At 47.2% G+C, this 24192-nt stretch overlaps 1 protein-coding gene across 1 annotated transcript; it reads right to left on the bottom strand.

The window, feature by feature from the left end:
• Positions 1-1180: 1180 nt before the first annotated feature.
• Positions 1181-23382, bottom strand: STAR (steroidogenic acute regulatory protein). The gene is made up of 7 exons (XM_069617944.1): positions 22403-23382; positions 15844-15957; positions 14638-14765; positions 14378-14536; positions 11055-11239; positions 9649-9742; positions 1181-7193 (listed from the first exon to the last, which is right to left on the bottom strand). Exons 1-7 carry the CDS (start codon positions 22464-22466, stop codon positions 7071-7073), a joined length of 867 nt encoding a protein of 288 aa, XP_069474045.1. The 5' UTR covers positions 22467-23382; the 3' UTR covers positions 1181-7070.
• Positions 23383-24192: the final 810 nt, after the last annotated feature.

The raw sequence follows: 24192 nt of genomic DNA, 5'->3' as shown, positions 1-24192 counted from the left end.
GGGGTGCTCACCTCAACATTCTCCCCCTGATGCAACTTTGATCCCCTCCCAAGGCAAGGAAGCACATCCAACATCAGTCCGCCTTTCTTCCGTACAAGGCAAGTGCGCCCTGGTCTGACGTACTGTCTACCAGGGGAGGGGGTGGTGTAAAAAACAAGACCTCGCCAGTGTTTTTACTACCAGCATTCAAATGCTGGCACTTTCACCTGGAATGTTTAAAAAACAGTACACCCAACTGACAATCTGGATGGCACACCATCCAGAAAGACACCAACCCTTCTTAACCTTCAGACCCCACACACACATGATCTAGGACACCATTGGATGACGTTGACACCCCAACACGACTCCTCCTACGCCCCCCACTCTACCCATATACGGGACCGCATGCCCAGGTGCTCAATACCCCGAATGCAGAAAATACTAATCCGTACTGCAGAGGTCACTCTTTCCTTTACCCACATAAAGTTGAAGCTCCTATGCTGCCACAATTCTACGACCCTCTTTCTTGTGAAAAGGACTGATTTCAGAAGCTGATATACTTGCATTGTGCTGCAGCGTCAGCGTCGTGTTGGGATGTGGGTCTGGTGCTACAATCGATTGTGGTAGTTCTTGTGCATACTCTTCTGCAGGTGCCCTTCCATAATGTGATGCAGACCCACATATCCCAACCATGGATGGTTGAAGGCCAGTCACATTCCGTGTTGTACGTGTGCTGTTTATGCTTTGATAAGGGCTCTGTGCCTCCATCCAATGACTGCTGAAGCTGTTGGGCAAATACTATGATGCTGTGCCACCGATGGCTTGAATGTGTTCACAGTACTTCAGCAGCAGTCGCTTCATGTTCTGATAGCAGCCCAGTTCCACCACCACCCTCTCCTGTTGTTAGTGCAAGCTGCTGGCAGGAGTTTGGTAAAGGATCCATTCTGACTCACTAGACATGCTGTTTTAACTCTGACACCCTAGCATTGTAAATGGTTACATTGCATGTGACTCCATAGAATGTTCAACACTCGGTCTGAATGCCTACTATTTTGCATAATGATGAGAATTGATGTCCAAGTTTCATTAGTTCCATTTGGATTTCACTCTTTGGGACTCACAACCCAGGGATTGCCCTTATTGTCTATCGGGGTAGACGACCATGGTAGAAAAGTGCATAAAACACAACACACAAAAGGTAATTTGACAATTTTATTGGTGTGGCCAATCAAAACGCACAAACATCACAGGTAAGCAGCAGGGCCTTCAAGTAACAATTATTCACATTTTGTTTGAGGGTGCACCTTTGCTTCATTTGAAACATGCTGATTATTTAATAAGATGGTGTTGCCAAACTGGGAAAGTGGTACAGCAAATGTCATGCCTAGTGTAGCACTCACCAGTACTTCTGAACTGCCACAAGAGTACATAACCTACAGAGGAGTCAGTGGAAATCTATCTAGGGTGGGCCGGAAGTGAGCTGACGGGCGTACAGGAAAGAATACTGGTTGTCTGACCCTTGGACGTGCAAACTGTCTTTTCCAGCCCCCCTAAATGTGTGGTCTCAGTAGGCTGGAAAGGTACCTGGATCATGTTCCCAAGGAATTACCAAATGGAACAGACTTGGGACACAAATGATTTCTTCATGCGGTTGGCATATAATGTGCCAGGAACAGCCTTTATTAGAGAAGTAATTTGTGACTGGTGGCTGAAGATGGTCCTTGTCTGTGCCCCAACTAGGCAAGAAAGCGAATATATGGTACATCTCAACATGTTTAATTAATGAACTGAGAATAATTCACATCTATCTTTGAGTCCCAGATTAGGTTTGACTCTCCAGACCCGCCTAGGCTTTGTGCCCATAGACAACGCTCTCCGTCTCACGGTAGAGTGAGGCAGTGTTGTGCTAAGCTAATTTTGATTCTCAAAGGCATTGGTGTGTCATTCTTAAAAATGATAAATGGGGCACAGCTGCGTGGGCCAGCAGTGTGCATACTGAATGAAATTCATGCGACTTAATGAGGGGGGGGGGGTTGTACCCCCATTAACATCTCTTTGCATATGCAAAATGGGTGTGTCCGGAGGAGTGTGATTGATTGGGCAGTGCAAATGAGAAACAAAGACAGGAGGTGCATCACAATTCACATAACATCAGCAAGCTCTTGCTGCAATACCCCTATTGCAACCTGGCATAAATCGAAATTTAGGACATTGGCAAATCTGCAGGCACAAATGTAACATTTTAAAACACATTTTTCCCCTGGGAGTGATTCACTTTCTGCAGAGTTTGACATTGCTTTCATGTAAAAATGTAGATGTGCTTTTTTTCTTTTCACTTTTCTATTTCACATATTTATTTTCTGTTCAAAGGACGTGTACCTGAGTTGTATCGATTTTTAAACACTTTTTTGAGATCGGGTCCATTTGCAGGTGCCAAGCAAGGGTGGTGAATGCAAAACGTGTGTAATTCTTCGTTAATCACAATACATGTGGAATTGGAATGTGTCCACAGGTGAACATTGCTTTTACCACACACTACAAATGGTGCATTACTCTAAATGTGGTCACTTTGTCCATTTGTTCTTTCTACTCTCAGTGGGGGCGTAAGGTTGAGCTCTAAACTGTTAAATCGCGTGTAGCTGGATGGCCTGATTAGTAGATACTTCATTGTAAATCCAGTTTTATTATTGGCTAGAAATATAGGTGCGGTAACAGCACTACCTAATCTACTTTTTTCTTTTTAAAGAAATGCAACTGACATTGAAGCACAACTGAAACAGCAACATAACGCCTTGCTTTTTTTACACTACTTATTGTAAAGGTTAGGTGGGGTTTATAATGCCCGCTCCAGCAGTTAGTGGCTGGACACTGAACATGGCAGATGGACAGCTCCCTGGATTTTCATCAACTGGAATATTAAAAATGTTACTACGCCGTGGAAAACCGAGGAATGGCCTCAAGCCAGGGGAGGGTTGGGTTGTCGAGACTGGTTGTAAGGCCACAGATGGCCATCTGTGAAAGGAGGTCCCAATGACAAGACTCCTTGGGCAAACCCATCATGTTGATCACAATAAAACACAGAGTTTCTGATATTCCTAAAGACCGGTGCTTTTGAGAGCTCTTGCTTAACTTTGACAAAGGTCACCTGCTTCCCAGTTCTGAAAATGCCTCTGTTCAAGAAGTTTACGTATATGGAGAAAAAAAAAATCAAAGGGTCAATATATAATAAGGAAAGAAAGAAAATCTGAACAAGGCGAATGTATTATGGAACCTTCTAGCATATAATAGGATGCCTTTGAACAGAGAATGATAGGGCTCCTCTTAAGTTCTCTAACATTGCAGCCAGAACACATTCAAAACTGAAAACTTTAGTCTGCTGAAACGTACACAATCTAGCAAAATAAAAGAGGTGATGGCTGGAAGGTTTAGAATGAATCTTAACCTCTGGCATTGCTCTAGTCAACCCTCCAGACCACCTTTTTTCTCCTGCCAAGCCATTACAGAAGGGGAAAGACCATATGCAAATCTGGCTTGGCCCCACCCCGAAAGGGGAAATCCTGCCCGAACTGCTTGGTCACATCCCTTATGCACAATACCACAAACATCCCCAGACATGTTTCAGCTCATTGGGCCTTATCAGTGAGGAGTAGCTTGGGTCTCTAGGCCCAGCAGGCACGGGACCCAAGTCTGAGGTGATGGCTGGAAGTTTTAGAATTCATCTTAACTAGACTGTGTAGGTTTGAGCAGACAGGAGGACTGGGTGAATGGTGAAGCATTGAGTTGGAGTCTCATTGTCCAGTAGGTAGCAGCGTTTGGTCAACTAGAATTATGAATTCATGTCCCAATGCCTGTCAAGAAAAGATGAGTGTTGGTTCGTTGAGGTTTTGTTGACATTCAGATGAAATCAGAAAATCTTGGAATTTAGCCATAGCTGCTTCCCACATTCTGTGCCTTTCACAAAACTATTGGGGAAAATCCTTAAAAGCATTTCCCTCCTATCTACTATACACTGTTAAGGAACACATTTTAGACCAGCTACAATTCATTGCATTAGCTCTGCACAATAAATATTTAATAAGCAAAGTTCTTGGCACATAATCAATGGATGAGCTTTACAGAGCTTCTGTTACAGCAACACCATCACATCACATAAATAAATCGGTCTCATGCCACTTCCGGGAAAAATAAGGACCCAGGCCGGACGTTTGCTTCCTCCTTTCGGTGCCATTTCCAAAGGACTAAACCAATGGGTCCATTGTTACTATCTGAGATAAATTAATGTCCATCCAATCTGTTGCACCAAGAGGACCAGCTTTAAATAAAATAATAAAATACATATATAAATATAAGGGCTTAGAATATGTTGGTAGCCGATCAAATGGCTCCATTGGAAAATAATGGTGCTTGAACACACAGTCCAGCAAAGCCTAAAAAGAGCACCTGTTGCTTTAAAAGCAGACCATTTAGATATACACAAATAAATAAGAGTTCCTTAACATCAGTTCTCAAGCCTGTTAATCTCTGAACGTCCGTGGCCAGAGGACAGTCCTCGTTAGTCTATGAATGAGGATCTCCATTAAGCATAGGCCTCACATTGAATGCCGTCACACATACCTTTAAGATTACCAAAGCATAAATAGCTGCCCAGTCTGGTGAATACTTTTTTCTACGAAAATACCCCAAGCATTATGCTTGGCCAACTAACATTGGGTGTTTTCCTGCATCTAGATATCTTTACACAACAGGCACTGTACACATGTCTACCTACGAGACCTAAGCAGTAACTAGGTCTGTAAAGCGACATTCACTATATGGCACATTAATCAGTTGGTTTATCCGAGCGACTGAATGTTAACGTTGCTGCATCCCATCCATATATGTAATAAGGGTATGTCTATATCAATTTTACAGCCAAGTAGTATTTGTGTTCCATATGTGTCTTCATCTCATTCTTGTTGATGTCATTCATCCCTCATGGAAATACTGCATGTATAAGACTACCCACTTCGTTGAATGCTCAGTGCATATCTGTGTACATTTTATATAAATATTCTGTATTTTTTCATGTGAATGGCTGAAACATGGTCTGGTGGGATGCTGCATTGAAATGACATCCTCTCAGAGGTTGTCCACAAAATGTGCCTCAAGTACAAGTGAGGTGTTGCTCCCAAAGAACAGTGCTTTGCTTGCTGAACTTTCTGATAGGTTAACTAACTCTGCAGCAGATTCAGTCAACCACTATCTCTGTAAGCAATTAAATAATTACTGCTGTTGGTTATTCACAATGTATCCATAAAAAAGGGGCCCCCTAAAGCCAGCCACAATATAAAAAGGGAAAGCTTCATGGCATAAGGATGGGGTCTATGAATAGTGTGTACAATGAGTTATCTATCACATGATGCAACTAGGATTTTGCATTAGGTTTTCCCTGTGTACATATTTAACTTTTCCTAGACTGGATCAACAACGGCGGCACATTTGTGGAATAGAAGGAGAGACTATGCCAGTAGCTTGAGAACCTTCGGAATACCATTGTGAGGCTAAGAAACTCAAGGCGTGCCATCACACTCAGCACACAAAGCACTTGGGGGACTGTATGATCAGTGTAAGCACAGCCAGGTCAATGTGAACAGTGCTTTAGGAACATCAGGTGTACTGCTATCGGGTTAAACAAATGAAGGATGATCGCAAGAACCTAAGCAGATCAAAAACATTGCCAACGACTAAGCACAGGAGGCCAGAGTGAAGCATTTCAGTCACAGTATCTCTGGACTATCTATAGAAAGGACATATTGAGTATGCTTTGCACATCAGAGTGTGTTAATGGATTAAGCGTGGAAGGAATATAGCTACCAGGTAGGCAGCACCACCAAAAGACTAAGCACATTAGGGGCATTGCCACAGACTAAGCACATGATGCACAACCTCATTGGGCTAATTGGATCAGAGAAAGTGCCAAAGGCTACACATTCGAGACAGTGCCGACGGCGCTAACACGTAAAGGAGGATGCAAACCCCATAGGGTGGCATAGAATAAGCACATTAAGGACTGTGCCAAATTGCTAAGTACATTTAGGGGAGTGTCATAGTCTATTCAAGTCAGCAACTGCAAAAAGACTACATATGAAGCACATGTAGGGCGGAGGCACATATTAAGCACTTTGAAAACAGTGCTAACACGTGACAAGTGCCAGAGTGACAACAGGCCAAACGCATCAAGGATAGTGCTAATAGCTTATGAAGTCCAGGCACGGCACCAACAGGCTGCCTACCTATGGGATGGTGTCAACAGACTAAGTACATGAGCAACAGAGACCGTGCCAACAGGTTAAGCACATCAGAGCCACAGCTGATTCACTAGGGACAGTGCAAATAGGCTGAGCACATCAGGGATGGTGCCAAGCATATAAGAGCACTGTAGACAGTGGCAGCAGTCTATGCAGAGCAGGGACATTGGCATCAAGCTATGGGCAAAAGGGAGGAACATAACTCACTAACTATGCTGACAATGGGTAGTGCAAAAGTCTAAACACAACTGCAATGGGGCCAACCAGCTAAACTCATTGGGAATACTTCCAATAGGTGACACAGATTAGGGACTTGGCACTCTCTCACCTGTACTTAGCTTTTTGGCCAACAGGCAATGCACAACAGGTTAGTTAGACCCCAAAGTGGGCACCAGTCTTCCAATGGCCTCTCCTCATCGATAAATTGTTTTATATAGATATCTTCCCTTATTCTTTGCCAAAGATTTGGCCATTTCAGGTACTAACCATGTGTGGGTGGCAGGTCAAATTTCTTAACTCTTTCCAAGTAACATTTCATCCGTTTTGGAAACTGAAGCTTCCTTTCCAGGACTTGCTTTAACACTGAATAAAGTTCTTCTTAGACAATCATAGTCTGTATTTCTGGCCCCTGCTGCCCCAATTCAAATTGTATGTAATAGTCAACAAGCATCTCTTGAAAGGTGTTATGAATTGGTGATCTGCATTGCGTGTTCCCGGAAATGGAGGGTGTGCTGAAAATACATTTCAATAGTCCACAAAGCTGTGTCTTCAAAGTAATGTCCAAAGATGGATGGGCTCCTTTCAGCAGATGTTCAGTTCCATGGCAGTGTTCCGGCCGGTGGTCATCCGCTTACGGAGGTGGTTGGCAAAGTCCATCTGGGTTTGGGACAGCACTTGGTTGATGATTGACTTGGGAAGCCATCCCTGTGGGGAGGGGGGGGGAAGAACAGTACTGGTGGTAAGTATACATGAGTCAAGTGCCCAAATTTGCATTAGTATAGCTCCTTGTGCGTTCAGAGAATTCTTGCGACACTTCCCCATGCCATATTAAGCAGACATTTTGCCGGTTGGCTTTTCCCTACCGAGTATGTTATTGATCGAGTCTATGATGGGACATAAATAATGACCCCCTTGATGAACTCTGCAGACCAAATATCTCTGCTCCACAAAAGGCGAAGGCCTAGTCAACATAAAGCCACCCCTAGCTCCAGGGTCATGTCTCGTGACATGCATCTTTCTATTCTGAGAACCCTATGGATTTGGGGTCAGAATTGCACAGAGCATTTTCGTGAACTTTCTCCTTGTAAATTTTCCTAAAATGGTGATTTATTGTGCTACTCCAGAAACATAGAATTCAACATCTGATAAGGACCACCTGGGCCTCTCGAGTCGCCCCTAATCTCCACATATGCCAATTTCCCACAAGCAGAAGGCAAAACAAATTATTTGTCCAAGCGTCCCACTGCTGTCTGATAGTCTCCAAGTTACCTAGAGCTGTGTTCATTTTTTAAATAAAACAATGTATCTGTTATCATTAAACAAAATGAAAATAATCTTGTTTTCTAGGAAGTGCTTCTTTCTATGACTGCTTTGCTGTACGGCAAATAACAGGAACTACCCATTACCAAATCAAATGTACACATTGTTTCGATCTCGTTGGGACATGTTGCCCTTTCTTGGATTCAGAGCTGTAGGATACAAACATATCCCTGCAGCGAGTGCTTAACTCACTGAGTTGACGCACAAGCTGCTGAAGAAAAGCTGTCAGCTTACCTCACAGTACGCATGTGACCATACCTTAGACCCTCTTGACCAAAAGGCCAGAAGGTGAGAAGCAGCGGCATGATCAGTACATAGAAAATGGAGACCATGACAATATTTTCACTGGCTGAGAGGTTCCATAGTCTACGCCTTTGGATACTAAGTCAAGCCACTGTAAAGGTATGTAGCCCAAGGTCGCAGGCCAAGGACTACATGCTCACAGTACCCCTTAGGCATAGACTACTCCATGTACTAGGAAACTGCAGTCTGTTTTCATGGAACCCATTTGGCTATTGACAAATTTACAAAAGTGCGGGAGCCCCTCTACTGAGAACAAACATGGTTCAAATAAACTGTTCTGTGGTTTGTGTCCCACTCAGGAAGGGTCTACAACCACGCTTTAGCTCACTGTGCTCTTCCCACTCTGGACCCCACCCCCAACCCACCCACCAGCACAGTCCAGCATCGGAAAGCTAAGCAATTCTTCTCTAAACAAGAGTTCCATCAGCAACGCCAGACACATGTTTCTGCCTTGTTGGGCCTCGTCAGGGAGGTGAAGCTGAGCCTCTCCAAAGCACAGTGAGCTAGGGGTCCACGTCCGAACTACCTATAGTCACATAAAATGCCAAGTCGTTACAAAAATGTGCAACGGTGTGGGGCTCTACTGAGAAGGAACATGGTTCAAATAACCTGTTCTAAAGGATGTGACCCACTCGGGGAGCTCTACAGCCACGTTTTAGCTCACTGAACCATTCAAAGTGAAGACATATCCATTTGCATATCACTCTGGTCCCATCCACAAGTGCAGTCCAGAGCTGAAAAAATAGACAATGATCTGAATATTTCACTGATGAAGCCAAAGTAGGCTGAAACACGTGTCTTGGGGTTGCTGATGGTACACTTCAGGGGAGAATTGCCTAGAATTTCGGTACTGGGCTGCCCTTGGGGGTGGGACCAGACTGGTATGCAAATGAATATTTCTCCTCTGAGAAGGGTGAGGTGAGCTAAACCACAATTGTAGGTCCTCCGGAGTTGGGTACACCGCATAGAAAAGGTTATTTGGACCATGTTCATCCTAAGTAGAGTGGCTCCCACACGTTTGTACATTTTGTAAAACGTGGGGGTGTTTCTGGGCGTAGCTAGTAGGCTCTGGCCAAGACAAGTTACTGCATCATGTTGTCCTTAATTAAATGCACTAGATGCAAAGTACCCAAAGAATGCAACATCCATGCAAGGTAGCTAGTGCCCCGGACAAGCACCTCGCGGGCTAGCTCTTAAACCAAGAAACATCACCAACTCATAACGGCTACAGGGCTCGAAGACCCTGGAAAGTCAACTTGGCAACCAGAATGGGGGTGTCCAGATTTACTCAATTTAGGCATCACAGGACTTAGAATGGGAAACATTAATCCGGTGGTCTTCAAAGGAGCAACACCAGCCACAATCAAAGTGGGAGGGGGGATCTGTGCAACCTTGACTACTGCAGTCCATTTTTGCTGCTCTTAGCAAACCACTGTGTGATGAGTTATACTTGTAAAAAGAACATCTATGAACCAGCATCAAACACACCCAGTGGAACTCCTGGGACCTAATACTCCAGGGAGATTCCAAAACTCACCTTCAGGTCGATGCTGAGAAGCCAGGTTAACTTGGTTTGAGTGGGATCATTGGCAGATGGACGGAGCACCATGCAGGTTGGGCCGTTCTCCGCTCTGCAAGAGGTTGGGACAAACAGAGAAACGTGTCAACTTGTGGCAGCAGGTCTGCACATTATGGGCTTGCCACCTATGCTGGTTTGGTTTTCAGGAGTAGCCCTAACTTTTGGCAATCTACTGCAATTTCACCTGCTCTGTCCTGACATTTTGGCATTAACTCTCCATGATGTTTGGTGGCCATCCGCACCATGCTGGCACGCAAAATGCCAATGGAGGAATCTGGCCTATTAGGCACCACACTGCTAACAGAAGGCCACCAATGGGGAAGACTGTGTGGCGGTTGTCAGGACAGGAACCAGAATGCAGGAAAGGGAGTCTTCGGGTCAGATGAGAGTGTGGAAGGGGGAGAGCTGGGGCAGTGTTGGGGTGAGGAGCGGAAAAGGTGGTTAGGGGTACCCCTACTCCAAAAAAAGACCAGGAGCCAGAAAAAGCTGCTGGCTCCTTACACACGGGAGTGTGAGCTACTTGGGTGGGGTTGGTGGCAGTCTATGAATGTTAGAAAGCAGGCCGAAATCCCAAATCTACCACATTCACTTATTCTGTGTCAAGAGATAGTTCAGGCTCCGTTACATTGTTGCCTGGGGTCCTACCATCTTTCAACAGAAAGCAGCAGGGAAACCGGGCAGTGGTGTGACATCATGTCTGAGAGACCAGGGCACTTCAAGCCGGTGGCCGACCTCTTACTGCTGCTTGCATTACAGCTTTCTTATCTGCATATATGGGACCTGTGTGACGTGGAGAAAAGACCACTGCATGCGGTGGTGGTTCCGACTGCGAGGGCATTTTTTTCTATGTTTTTGGGTTTGGGGGCACAAGAGAAGCGGGGAATGTTGGCATCGTGCCAAGTGATACTTTTTCTGTGTTTTGTGGAGATCAGGTAGGAGAGCAACATATAGTTGTGGGAGGGGACTGAGTGTGTCCTCCGCTGGCGTCTCCAATCTGTTGTTGGAGACAGCTTAAGCTCTGCTCTCAGTGTAGGAGAAACACTTCGATAATGGACATCAAGGTTCTTGTGATCCATCCACTTTTCTGTAAACCCTTTTGAAGAATAACAGGGGTTATGCTATCCAAGCCATTACCACATGGCTGACATATGATTAACTCTGCATTCCCCCTGCCAGCCATTAGCAGGGGCCATTTTTCAATAAGCCTATTAATGTTCCCATAGGAATGTCTGCCTCTGATCACCACAAAGATAACTGCCCCCCCTCTTATTTTATCCCCCAGTACAGTGTGGTGGAATCCCTCTACATGTGCGCTTTGGTTCATTGGCACAATACCACGGGAAGAAAGAATGGGGCGCGCTCACCTGATGACTCCTTGCTGTTCGGGCATTGCTCCGAACCGGGTGGACATGCCGGCCAGCACGCAGGTGGAGCCCCGCCTCTTACTGCAACGCACGCTCACGAAGTCTCGCGGGCCCACCAGGTTCCCACCTGCCTGGGCCGCAGTCTCGTGGGTGATGACCGTGTCTTTGCCAATCTTCTGTAGGATCTGTGGAATATACACCAGAGCAGGCAGTCAGAGGGCTGGGCACTGAATGGGGCGAACTAGAAACGCTACTGTTTGTGGCAGCGGTACTGTCTACGTTATGGTTCGTTTAACATTGATCGTTTGGCCTCCATCTGCATCTTTGTGATTTAAACCCTGTACTATTTCCTGTGTCCTAACCTTAAATTCTACGTTCTGAAGTATTTTACTTTTTTGAAGGGAGCTTCTTCGGGTACATAGTCTTGATGCCTCATGCTGAGGCATGGGCAGCTAATGCCCCCCACGGGCTCTGATTTAAACTTGCGTTTTACTCTGTCATTATATAACTAGTGTACAGGCCCATGTACACGGGGCAAAGGGCAGGCTTTCAGTATCACAGTAGGACCACTATATGGCCTAAGCCTACAGCTCCCTCTAGCGGTGACAACAGGTGAAGCTATGCGACTTGGACCGATGTATATCCTAAGGCAACAGCTCCCTCTAGCAGAGCATTCTGCGCATTCGGGCAGCCTCTACTGCGCATGACGGCATTGGACAAACATACTGGCCTTTTATATTATTGTAGCTAGATACTGTGCACGCATGGAGAGTCTGAAAGGCTACAAAAGAGCAACAGTAATCAATGTGTTGGATCTGTGTTTTTTTTTTTTCTAGGACTCTGCTCTGGACTGTCGTGGCACTTTGGAGTTAATGGGGTTTTGATCAAGATCATTGGGTGCAGAACTGTAGTGTTGAGGTCAAAATAATCCTACTTACACAAGTCACATCAACGATTGGTCCATTTCAATCAGCTTTTTATCTGCTTGCCACTGATGCTGTGCAATTACTAAAGGCAGCTTTTCAACAAAACTGTGATTGAATTTTTGCACAGACGATATGTCAATCTCATTCTCTCTAATTGAGGAGGTGTGGGGGGGTCGAACTTACAACCCCATTTGCTTGACAAAGATACTTAAAGCGACTGTTTTCTTACCACAGTTAATGAACCTCTTTCCTGCCGCAAGCCACTCCACCAGTTCCAAAGAAATAACCAATGGTGCATGTCTGGGTATATAAGTAGTCGCACAGCCACGGCGGTCGGCCAGATTTGTGGCTACCACTACTGCTCTCGAGAGTCTCGTAAACTAGGGTGACCAGACGTCCCGGTTTTGCCGGCACTGTCCTGGGTGTTTGTGTTTTGTCCCCCCTTTCTCCAGATTATGGTTCCATTGGAAACTGCAGTGGTCCTGGTTTTTGATAGCCAGTCTGTATAGCTGACGGGCATGAATGCACAATCCGACACAGAAGAAATACTGCATTTTACAACTTAAGATAGTGTTAGCTTGTGATGAATTAATTATAATATGTATTTATTTGAACAGTAACACTTAAACCCCCTTCCCCTCCAACCTCTACTGAAGTGTAGTGCCTTGACAGCCACTTTCAAGAGTTAGTCCTACTTTTATGTTAGTTGCTATGTTCTGGTTTTTCACTTTTTAAATCTAGTCACCCTACTTACACCCACCTCACCTACTGCATTGCACCCCCTTACACCAGATCCATACCAGTCGTGTGGTGGTTTCTTCATAGTCTCCTTTGTGTAGTGACTTGGCAGGGAACAGGACAAAAGGTCTTAACGCCCCCCTCCCCCCCCCCACTGGTGATCCCGCAATTTCACATATGTGGGGGACACTGATCAAAGGGCTGTGATGATCTATGACTACCTCATGCCTGCCAAGCTTGCAAGGCACATTCCAAGTCCAATTTCGCCCAGAACATGAAAAAGGAGATTGCAAAAGTACTCTAGAGAAATCAGAAGTAGGGTAACCGCAGATGGTCCCCCAATTTTTTTTTCCAAACTTTAAGGTACTGTCAAATACATACTATTACATATACTTGTTTGTGAAATGCCACTAACCATGGCTGAGATGTTGATAGCAGTGGCAATGTGTGCCTACTGTAATAGATGGTTAAGTGAAAAGAGATAATGGACTATGGGGAAAAATTGACTGAGTCAGATTGGTCAATAGTCTTGTTCATGAATTGCATACAACACACTGAACTGTCTTTCAATGTCAAGTGCCATCGATAATAAGCTCATTGGTGCTGTACATATTTTACTGACTTTAAATGATGGGCTGCCGAGACTCCGGTATGTTTCGAACGGGCGACCCACTCGTCAGTTATACTGCAATCTCTGCTGCAAGCGCCTAACTAAATTGACTTTATTAATAGCCAAATCCTTTTTCCCCCTAGATCATAACTTGCATTGTTCACTAGTGATTTTGATAGAATTGGGATGGTTCTAAGGCAGCAATGCAAGATGGCGGCCTATTGTGGTCATGAGCGATGGGCACTGGCCAGAGTTTCACTTCCATACAATCCATACAAGCTGCAACTGTTTCTGAATTACAAAGCAAGAGACTGGCAAAATGTCACATTTCCTAGAGCAACAGGGATCACTGCTCAGACCTTCGTGCTAATGAACATCAGACGTCGATTGTCATTGAAGGAAATTATCGATCTGTTGTGTTGTAACCCACCCCATGCTATTGCTTTTTGACCTGCAGTAATTAAGCAATATTACCCGAGCGGAGGGGTATTACCGGGCCAAGTAATGCCCCAGGCCAGGTAGAAGCCCAAGCAAAGTGAGGGCTTAGCCCGGGCCATTACCAGGCTCGGTAATTCCGCCTGCTGCGAGGGTAATATTGCTATTAGTATCTGGCACGATGTACCGAATACTAATAGTTTGTTTAACCTTTTTTTTTTTTTTTTTAAAGATGGCCGTCATGGATCCGGAGAACGGACTACATTGTCCCTTCTCCCTTTCCATGATGGTCATTGACGAGGCTGCGGGGACGGGCCGGCATTGGTGTGGGACCAGGCTGTGGAAGGGAAGTGGGGCAGGAATGGGATGGGGAAAAATAAGTGGAAAAGTGGGTGGAGGAAAGGGCCGCAGGGATGCGGCCGGCACTTACCTGAGATCCCAGCGGGGGGAAGATGGCAGCCTTCCGCTATGAGGAGACACAGATGGCAGGCTTAACATTTTGAGCCTCCTCATTGGCTGGGAGGCCGATAGACCCCCCTCGCCGGGTACTAATACAGCTTTGTGCAACAGTAAAACAAGACATAGATCAAGACTGGTACTGTGTCACACCTCACCTTGATTTCTTTGACGTTGGGGTTCCAGTCACCCATCTGCTCCATCCTGTCCACTAGCTCGCCGTACAAGCTGTTCAGGGGCTGGTCCAGAACCACCTCCAATTTAAACACTTTACCAATATCGGGCAGTACCTTGCTTAGCACCTTGTCTCCGTTTTGCTGAAAGACACAAATCTCCGTAAGACCAATATATCTCCAAGAGAAACTTGGGAAAATTGCATGTAGCCAGCACACAACCAAGATCACTGATAACCTCTTACCGCCACAATCTCTGTTTTCCATCCATCCTGCTCTTCCAGAATGTTGAGTGACTTCTTCATGGCCTCTTCCCCCTGTTTGACATAGGACATCTCGACCTCACTGTAAGGTTTCTCCTCCAGCCTGGAGCCTAGAGGGGGGGACAGGAAAGGTTGATGGCGTGCTGAGGGCATAATGTTTTCTACTCTGTCCCTTTCGCAGACAGATTGACTGGCTTTATAAAGAAATAAGAGGCGGGGAGATGATTGATATCGTGCGCCTTGCATTTGGAGTTACTCTAGTGTTTTCGGTGGCCGTTTCCCATCCTGAAAATGTATATCTCAGGAAAGGAGCTCAGCCACTCGTACAAGGTCTGGATCTTGCTCACTTGATCTCTGGTGGGTAAGGATGTGACGGAGATTTCGTAAAAATCATGCGTCATCTGGCGGCTAGGGCTGTTTTTACAGCAAGGCCATAATAGGAGGCTGTCTAGGGCAACGCCTACAAGGGGCACGAGGGAGGCACCACATTCACCTTATTAGGAGAAAAACTGACCTTATTGCATTGGAAGGGGGTGTCAAATGGAACTCTACCTGAGACCGGTCTAGGATCTAAGGCAAGTGACGAGGCGTTGTGGGAATCCCACTTGATGTGGGGTTTGGTAAGCAGTAGATCGCTGCAGTTAAACGGAAATATCGTGTGATCCGGTAGTGAGTTAGGTAGTAGGCTGCAGGATTCATGAGAATGTGTGTGTTCGGTGGTGGGTAGGGTAGTAGGCGACGCAGTAACATTTTAAGTAATCTAGGTGGATTGGACAGAATATTTGTGTCGAGGATGGGGTAGGTGATAGGGTATATATATATTTGGTTATCAAATGATCTAGTAATCCAGGGAACCGGGGTTGATTAGAAATCTCGATCACAGTTTTTAACCTTGTGTTCTGAAGCTCTGGAATATGACACCAGAGAAAGTGGAATGATGGCGAGTGTGGTAGTGTGTGCTACTCTTGGGAACAGCTAGAATGCAGGTAGGGATTTTGGGCACATGGTGTACCACGTGGAGTTACCATATTTTGGAAACTGCTTCCCTGGTTAAAATACTAGAACTCTTCTAACTTAATTTCCTTTAAAGCGGGACATGCGAGCAATGGATGCCTTCTGGCCCAGGGCGTCAGACCCATGTGGTGCGTTTTAATATTCACTAAGATGACTTTGACTTGGAGTACTTACTGAGTAGGGAACTCCTTCGGCGCACTTGGTTGACCCATCTGCTTGGGCCTGGTCCTGCAAAGGCAAGTCTGTCCAAATGCTGCCCGATGGCCACAACGGCGGTTCTTCTCAGACCTGCAGAAAAGGAGAGGAAGGGTTGGCAATGGCATGTAATGACAGAGGCAGGGCCGGTCGCAGCCTGCACAGTGCAATCAAAGTCCTATGGAGGGCTCGAGAATCTGTGAGAATCCCTTTCCAAATGGCGGCTCAGATAAATGAGCGACCGGAATGTAGCACACTCGGTTCCTGCCACTAGCCCAATAGGTTAGTTCATCTCAACATTGATATCTCACCGTCCATGCAAGGGCCGGTTCTAGCCCTTACCATGCCATGTACGCATAAGAGACGCCGGACCCTTTAACTGGCATTTGGTTTCATACCCTCGGATGTGACAATACAAAAGGTAATGTCACAGGCAGTGGCGTTAGTGTGTAATAGTCTACAACATGATGGGAAGTTACATTACCCAAATTTAGTAACAAGAGACAAACAATGTTGTGATGTGCTTATGGGTGGTCGCTGATATATATGGACAAGTATAGTGTGTTAAAACTATAATTTTGGCTAGTTGGAAAAACATGCACTATAAACTGAATAAGTCTTAGTAAGAGAACATTATGTACCCACTGGCCCACGCTTAAAATTGGAAAGGTTGGGATTTGAGCCCAGTGTGCTTTGAGTAACCACATCACTTTTCGGCTATGGTTGAGTAACATATGGATAATAAAAACAACCGTATATGTATAGAAAGAAGCAAACATCAGTATGATTTCAGATATATACTCCCCATTCTGAATGGCAGCAGACTTGTAACAGAATGTAAAGAAAATAATACTGGCAAAGCCAACAGTTTGGGCTTTTGTGTAGGCATGGCTAGGCATTTTCCAGGCACTGCCATAATGGTAACACCTAGCTACAAGATGGCAAAAGTTGTCAAACAGTTATTGTACATAGGAATATTATTGCAGTGCCTGAAAACTTGGAAAATGGTTAATACTATAGCCAAAACTTCTGGTGTTGTCTTGGCTTTGTCAATGCTTGTTTATTAACAATAATCCAGTGAAAGGACGAACATTTTTCATATAAATCAAGGGCTTGCAGGCAAATTTGGTGAAGATATTTGTATTACAGTGGGAGCTGGTTTGCAGCTGGAATTAAACCTTTGCCTTTCAGAAGACTGCTTGGAAATAACATTGGCATCACCTCAAAAGCACAGGGCTAGCTCCACGCGATCCCAGGTGTTTTTTCCAGATGTGGTGTGGCGGGTAGTGGGTACTAATGGCTGTAGAGGACTGCACGGCCATGCGTGGTCAATGGGTTTGTAAAACTCCAAAGATCCACAGGCTGTGTGTCCGTCCTCACACCCAATCTCTCTTCTGTCTTCACTTTCCACGCCAATAGTTTTGGGTTAGAGGTAGCACGCACTGTGCCACACGATAGCCAAGACTAGACATTAACAGTTGTAAATGGAGGTACGCGCTGTGCCTTTTCCTCATATTGGTAGCCAACTGGAGCCGAGTGGGAGAAATCCCGGTGCAAAAGCCCCACCTGCTGCTGCCGCCCAAACATCCATGCTCATTTAAGGGGACTTGCTGCCATTGACAACTGCCAACGAGCTACCCTCGCAAATGTTTGGAAACATGCTAAGACATTTGCAAGCCTAAGTGCCAGGTGCTCTGGGAGGAGGAGCGTTTGTCCCACTGGAGGGTAAAGCGCTGGGCTGCCGAACAGGAACCCCTTTACACGCGCAGGGCCTTGTCAACTTGCAATGCTTTTTAGTTTGTTGCGCCTGCTTCCAGGTGAAGCTATCAGCAGCTGTGTCCACCTTCACAAGCTGTTGCCTCTTTCAGGGAAGTCGTAGCAGAGGATTTAGAAATCCATCGTCCACTTCTATGACGTCACAGCACGGTGGTACAGAATGTTTTACCTCAGGAATTTTGTTTTCCATAATAGGGTGCTATGTTGTGAGGTGAGGGGCAACTGGGGGCCTGATTACACGTTTGGTGCTAGTCCCTGTGCCAATAACTTTCCATCACTCTCATTCTTGGTAAATCCACCTGATTACAAGTGGCACAATGGCAGCATTGAGCGCGCTCATTCCTGCAGTCCATAGGATTCCATTCGGGATCTGGGGGAGGTTCGGGTAGCAGTAATTCCACCCCTGGTAACTCCTGCATTATGTGGAGGAGAAACCTCCAGCAAGTGGCTGGCCGTATTTCCTCCACTTTATCTCGAAATCAGAACTTGGTGGTGTGGGACATGTGTAGTTAAATGTCCATAATGGAATTGCCACAACTTTACTGCCAGGTTTTCCCGCACTGCCCTTGTAATAAGGCCCTTGGTATTTGTTTGTATCTAGTCCCTCATATCTCCACTGTACACCCCCAGCAATGCTAGTCCATAAGGGACAGTCCAGGGTTTAGAAAAGCGGTGCAGGGGGCGTGCATAGCCCAAAGTCATAGATGGGTATCTCTGAACTTGCTGCATTTCAACTAAGGGCTCCATGCGAGGTCATAGAAAATATGAGCTTTGCTCTCATTATCTATGAGATGTCAACAGAACCCCTTGCAGGAATAGATAGATCCCTGTAGAAAGAGGGTTGTGCAAATACAGACCTAGAGGGCCAGATCCAATGCCGGGTTTTCAGGATACCCTTCATTAATATTCATGATTGAAATTTGCATACAGTGATTCAAAATGTAGGCACATTTTTTCTCATGAATATTAATGAGGGATATCCTGAAAACCCGTCAGGATTCCGGCCCTTAAGGCCCGGAGTTGGACAACCCTGATTCTGCCCAACTATAATGATATATGTGTAGCATAGTACAACCTGAATTGCTTATGGCTGATTATGCAATAATTGTTACTGTCATTACCCAGCTTAAGGTTACTCGTTTTATTGACCCGAGAGTGATAAATGGCAGGATGGCCACTCCCACTCAAAAACACACACACACTCTCGCTCTCTCCACACACACTCTCTCCATTCACTCTTGCTCTCTTCTCACATTCTCACTCTCTCCTCTCACACGCTCGCTCTTTCTCACTCTTGCTCTCTCGCCACACACTCTCGCTCTCTCCACACACTCTCGCTCTCAAGTCACTCTCGCTCTCTCTTCAGACTCTAGCTCTCTCTTCTCACACTCGCGCTCTCTCCACTAGCTCTCTCTTCTCACACTCTTACTCTCTCACACTCTTACTCTCTCCACACACTCTCGCCCTCTCTCCACTCACTCTCCCTTCTCACACTCTCGCTCTCTCACATGCTCGCTCTCTCTCACACTCTTGCTCTCTCCACACACTCTCACTCTCTCCACACACTCTCGCTCTCAAGTCACTCTCGCTCTCTTCTCAGACTCTAGCTCTCTTCTCACACTCTCGCTCTCTCTCCACTCACTCTCGCTCTCTCTACACTCAGTCTCACTCACTCTTGCTCTCCCTTCTCACACTCTCGCTCTCTTCTCACACTCTCGCTCTCTCTCACACTCTCGATCCCTCTCTACACACACTCTCTCTCTTTCCACACACACTCGCTCTCTCACTGGTGTCACAGAAGACCCCCATTAGCGTCACATAACCCAGAGGAGACAACCACTGCATTTCTCAAAGGACTGTCCTCGTTGTCCTGGAAAGTCAGATGAATCCTCGTGGCTCAGAGGTGACAACATGCCGGCTTCCACCTGCCCGAGGTGATCACATCACCAAGAGGAGACAACCACTTCAGCCCTCATGTGTCTGTGATGATCTCAACCCTCAGAAAAGAGATCATCATAGCCCTGGACTATTAGATGAAACCACATCACTCAGAGTGGACAACCACATGAGCTTCTAATTGCCTGAGGAAATCACATCACCCAAAGGAGACAACCGCCCTAGCCCTTTTCTGTCAGTGGTGATCTCACTGCAAGGAGGAGATTGTCCTCATCGCTTTGGACTGTTAAATTAAACCTCCTAACTCAGAGGGGACAACATATCAGCTTCCATCTGCCTCATGCGAGCACATCACCCCGAGGAAGCAGCCACTGCAGCCCCCATCTATCAGCGATGGTCTCATTACCGAGAGTAGACAGTTATGGGGGCACTGACATGTTAGATTACACTACATCGTTCAGCGGAGACAACCACTGACATCACCATCTTTGAGAGAAAGACCCATCACCACAGCCCCCACCCTTTAGGGGCAAGTCAGATTAACCAGATGAGGACATTTGTGCCATGTTGGGTTGTCACAAAAGTCTGCAACACCCAGAGGAGGTAATCGCTGCATCCCTCTATCAGAAAAAACACACATTTTATTTTATTTATTGGACAATTGTATGGCACCTATACACAGGTGTTTCCAGGCACCACACCACACGACAAGATAGAGGAGTGGGGGGAGGTGGGGGGACATGGGAATCACAAAAGTAGAACAACAAAAAACGGTTATATTGGCCTTGTGAGAATCCTACCGTGCAAGTGCATGACAAGGTGACACGTGCAGTTGGGCGAGGGGGTAGAGGGAGAAGTGCAGGAGTTGGGTGCCCCAAGGGTGGGCGTGGGCATGTGCTGGTTGGGCCAAGACGGCAAGTGCCAGGGGAAAGGGGGAGGGGAAAATCCAGAGGCGACAATAATTTCTGGAGCTATACACAAAACCACATCACACAGCGGGGAAAGGCAGTTCTTTGGCTGTTAGACAAAACCTGAACAACCATAGGGGCAATACTTTGGACTGTCACACAAAACCACATGACGCAGAAGAGACAATCACTTTGTGGGCTGTAACACAAAACCATTTCAACCGCAGGGTAATAATCACTATTTTGGGCTGTTATACAAAACCACATCACCCAGAGGTGGCAATCATTTCTGGAGCTATACACAAAACCACATCACCCAGTGGGTCATCACCGGAGCTCCCCTACCCCCCTGCTGTCTGGGAAAAGCATATGGCCCTGATCTGTCGGTGAAATCTACATCATCCAGAGAAAAATGCCATCACCTAGGGAATGGCCACCAGCGTCACATCGCCCAGGGGACATCACTATACCCAAGCTACTCCTCACTGATGAGGCCCAACAAGGCCGAAACATGTTTGTGGATGCTTGTGGTCTTTTACAGATGGGATGTGACCTAGCAGTTCGGGCTGGACTGCACCTTTTGGGGTGGGGCCAACCCTGATTGCATATGGTCTTTCCCCTTCTGTAAAGGCATGCGAAGAACAATGGTCTGGAGGGTTGCCCAGAGCAATGCCAGAGGTTAAGATTCATTCTAAACCTTCCAGCCATCACTGCTTTGTTTTTGCTGTTACAGGACACTACACCAACCATTTGGGACAATGGTTGGAGCATATTCCCCAAACCCCCTCGCCCGCCCCCCAAAAACACCCTTGCCCTCCGGAGTAAACCACAAGCCTCACACGAGACTCCTACGCTCTCCTCACTGTCAGAAAAAAAAACACCTCCCTCCTTGTGTCTCTGCGTGCTCCGTCTGTCAAAGGGCATCACATGGCTCAGAGGAGACCACTCCTAAACCCTCCAACCCAACTACTACTAACTCGGGCCGCGGTCACAAGAAAAACACATCAGCGGGGCGGGGGGGGGGGGAGAAGGGGGGTGCCAGCCATGCAGCGCCGGCTGCCACAGGAATGTGCTTCCGCGAGCGAGGGCGGTCCCTGCAGCGCTCCCGGTGTCATCATGAGGATGCGGTAAGAGCAAACAGGTGGGGTTTTAAATACCACTTCTTTATGAAATGCTGTCCAATTATGAGTTGCGATCGCCTGGGATATCCAGTGCGTAAGGGTGCAAAATACCACATGTGGTAAATATAGCTTATTTATCACATGCAGTATTTTCTAAGGAGATATTTACAATACCAAGGCCTGCATGAAGAGTATTTGGTAACACTAAAAACAAGGTTTGTAAACGCCATTTGTTTTAATTTACCCACCTGGGTACGAAGAAGGTATTTCACAGGGCAAATTGTGTATTTACTCTAGGCAGTGCTTTCCATGTACCTTACCGCATACTGGTAATGCAGGCTTCATCTGTCAGGGAAAACCACGTGAGCCAGAGGTGGCAGCCAGCGCAGGCACCCTGAACAGATAAAACCATGTGGCAAGAGGTAGTAGGTGATGGGGCGGAGCGATGGGGGCAAGGTGCCAAGGTGCCAACGGATGCTGTTTGCATACGAGGTCTGGGTGCAACCTGCGGGTCCCTGGTTCGAATGCCAATATACGGCTCATCCTTGTGAAATGGGAGTGAGAACGACTGGTTTGATATGAATAAAATCAAGAGTAATAAAGCAGGCTGCATTGGTTCGTTTTGGCGGGAAAAAGCTGTGAAGGGGAGTGATCCGCTTTGAAATAGGCGGGTTATCGAAGGGGAATCGGCCATACCAGTAGCCCGGTTTCATTATCCGGCAAAACAGCGCGTTCAAGCACGGACTGCGCGCCAATAGCTATACAATTTCGTTGCGCGCATCGAAGGTTTTTATGAATGATGCGATATCGCACTGCGCGCTCTCCACCGGGCCTTACCTGTCATGTTGCGCACGTGTCTGTAGGAGATGCCGGCGCACAGCTTAAAGGTGGCAGGCAGCATGGCGCGGCAGTGGCGAGTGGGCGCGGTGCAGGTATTCCGCCCTTCGGCCGCCGGGAGTAATGGCTGTAGGGGATGGCGCAGCTCTTTTCCCCGCTAGATGGCACCGTTAATGGGGCGGGTATTGGCGTTGGGTGGCAGGGAGTTGCGCAGTTCCTCTTCTTTCTGGATGTCTGGGAGTTGTACTGGCCTTCTTTGCTTAGGGTAGCAGGGAGTGGTTCTCCTTCGCTCTGGGTGGCAGGGAGTTGTGCTGGCCTTCTTTGCTCGGGGTAGCAGGGAGTGGTTCTCCTTCGCTCTGGGTGGCAGGGAGTTGTGCTGGCCTTCTTTGCTCGGGTAGCAGGGAGTGGTTCTCCTTCGCTCTGGGTGGCAGGAAGTTGTGCTGGCCTTCTTTGCTCAGGGTAGCTGGGAGTGGTTCTCCTTCGCTCTGGGTGGCAGGGAGTTGTGCTGGCTTCTTTGCTCAGGGTAGCAGGGAGTGGTTCTCCTTTGCTGTGGGTGGCAGGGAGTTGTGCTGGCCTTCTTTGCTCAGAGTAGCAGGGAGTGGTTCTCCTTTGCTCTGGGTGGGAGGGAGTTGTGCTGGCCTTCTTTGCTCAGGGTAGCAGGGAGTGGTTCTCCTTTGCTCTGGGTGGGAGGGAGTTGTGCTGGCCTTCTTTGCTCAGGGTAGCAGGGAGTGGTTCTCCTTCGCTCTGGTTGGCAGGGAGTTGTGCTGGCCTTTGCTCAGGTTAGCAGGGAGTGGTTCTCCTTCGCTCTGGGTGGCAGGGAGTTGCGCAGGCCTTCTTCCCTTAGGCTGGCAGAGACTGGAGTAGTCTCTTGAGCTCTCGGTGCTCAGGGGCGTAGTGCAGGGCCGTAGAGTGCGCCGGGAAGTTTCTATAGTGCACAGGGGAGGGGCGAGGGTGCTGCTCGGCTTGGTCTTTCTGCGACCCGTCTACCGCCTTATATACCCGTCCAAGGATGTTGTGCTGCAACAGCTCAGATAAGGCGCGACATCATTTATGGGGCGAGGCGAGGGAGCAAGGACACGAGCCATCCATCACCCGCCGCCTCCAAGGGCTGAAGGGGAGCCATGGGGGCCAAGGGCGTTCGCGTCAATCTGGCCCCAGCGCTCACGTTGCTGTTCTCGTGCGGTGCGGTGCGGTCTGTGCCAGTTGCACGCTCTTTAGCGGCTAATACTGGTTTGCACTGCTGCTGCCGGCCCGAAAGCCGAAGTCTTTATGAACTGTTCAAATGAGCAAATGCCCTGATGATTACGGCAACTACCCTTCGAAAAAACCTCTACAGTAAACGGTGGAATTCATACAGTGGACAAAGTATTGCATTTAGGATAGTATACTCTATACTTGGATGGAGCGCTGATAGTGGGACATGTGTCTCAAGAGTACGGACTGTTAGGGGCGGCAGTGTGCCTCCAGGAATCATAGGGGGTACAGAAGGGGCCACAGGCAAACGTAGGGTGGGCACCTATAAAAGAGCTATTAGTATACTTTCCCAAACTGACGCAGGCCCCACACCTGGCATCCTTCACCCCACTACCCATAACACAGGCCCTATACCTGCCATCCTGCCTCCCCTCCGCCGGAGTCCAGACTCCATACCTGGCATCCTCCCTCTGCACCACCAGAACCCAAACACCATACCTGGCATCTTGCCTCCCTACCCCCATATCCCAGACCCCTTGCCTGGCATCTTTCTGCCCCCAACATGCAGATCCCAGGCCCCTGGATATCCTGCTCCC

The sequence above is a fragment of the Ambystoma mexicanum genome, chromosome 10 (genome assembly GCF_040938575.1).
Source record: "Ambystoma mexicanum isolate Mex_15411 chromosome 10, UKY_AmexF1_1, whole genome shotgun sequence".
Lineage (NCBI taxonomy): Eukaryota > Metazoa > Chordata > Amphibia > Caudata > Ambystomatidae > Ambystoma > Ambystoma mexicanum.
The sequence above is the reverse complement of the archived record's forward strand: the minus strand, read 5'-3'. Positions and strand labels throughout refer to the sequence as shown.

What these genes read in the sequence shown, in the direction of transcription:
- STAR (XM_069617944.1), bottom strand. Translation starts at nt 22,466, where the DNA reads ATGCTGCCTGCCACCTTTAAGCTGTGCGCCGGCATCTCCTACAGACAC. An exon ending in CCGAAGGAGTTCCCTACTCA is followed by an intron (nt 14,766 to 15,843) that starts GTAAGTACTCCA and finishes CCCCCCCTCTAG; the next exon opens with GCTCCAGGCTGGAGGAGAAA. An exon ending in TTCTCAGCATCGACCTGAAG is followed by an intron (nt 7,194 to 9,648) that starts GTGAGTTTTGGA and finishes CCCTCCCCACAG; the next exon opens with GGATGGCTTCCCAAGTCAAT.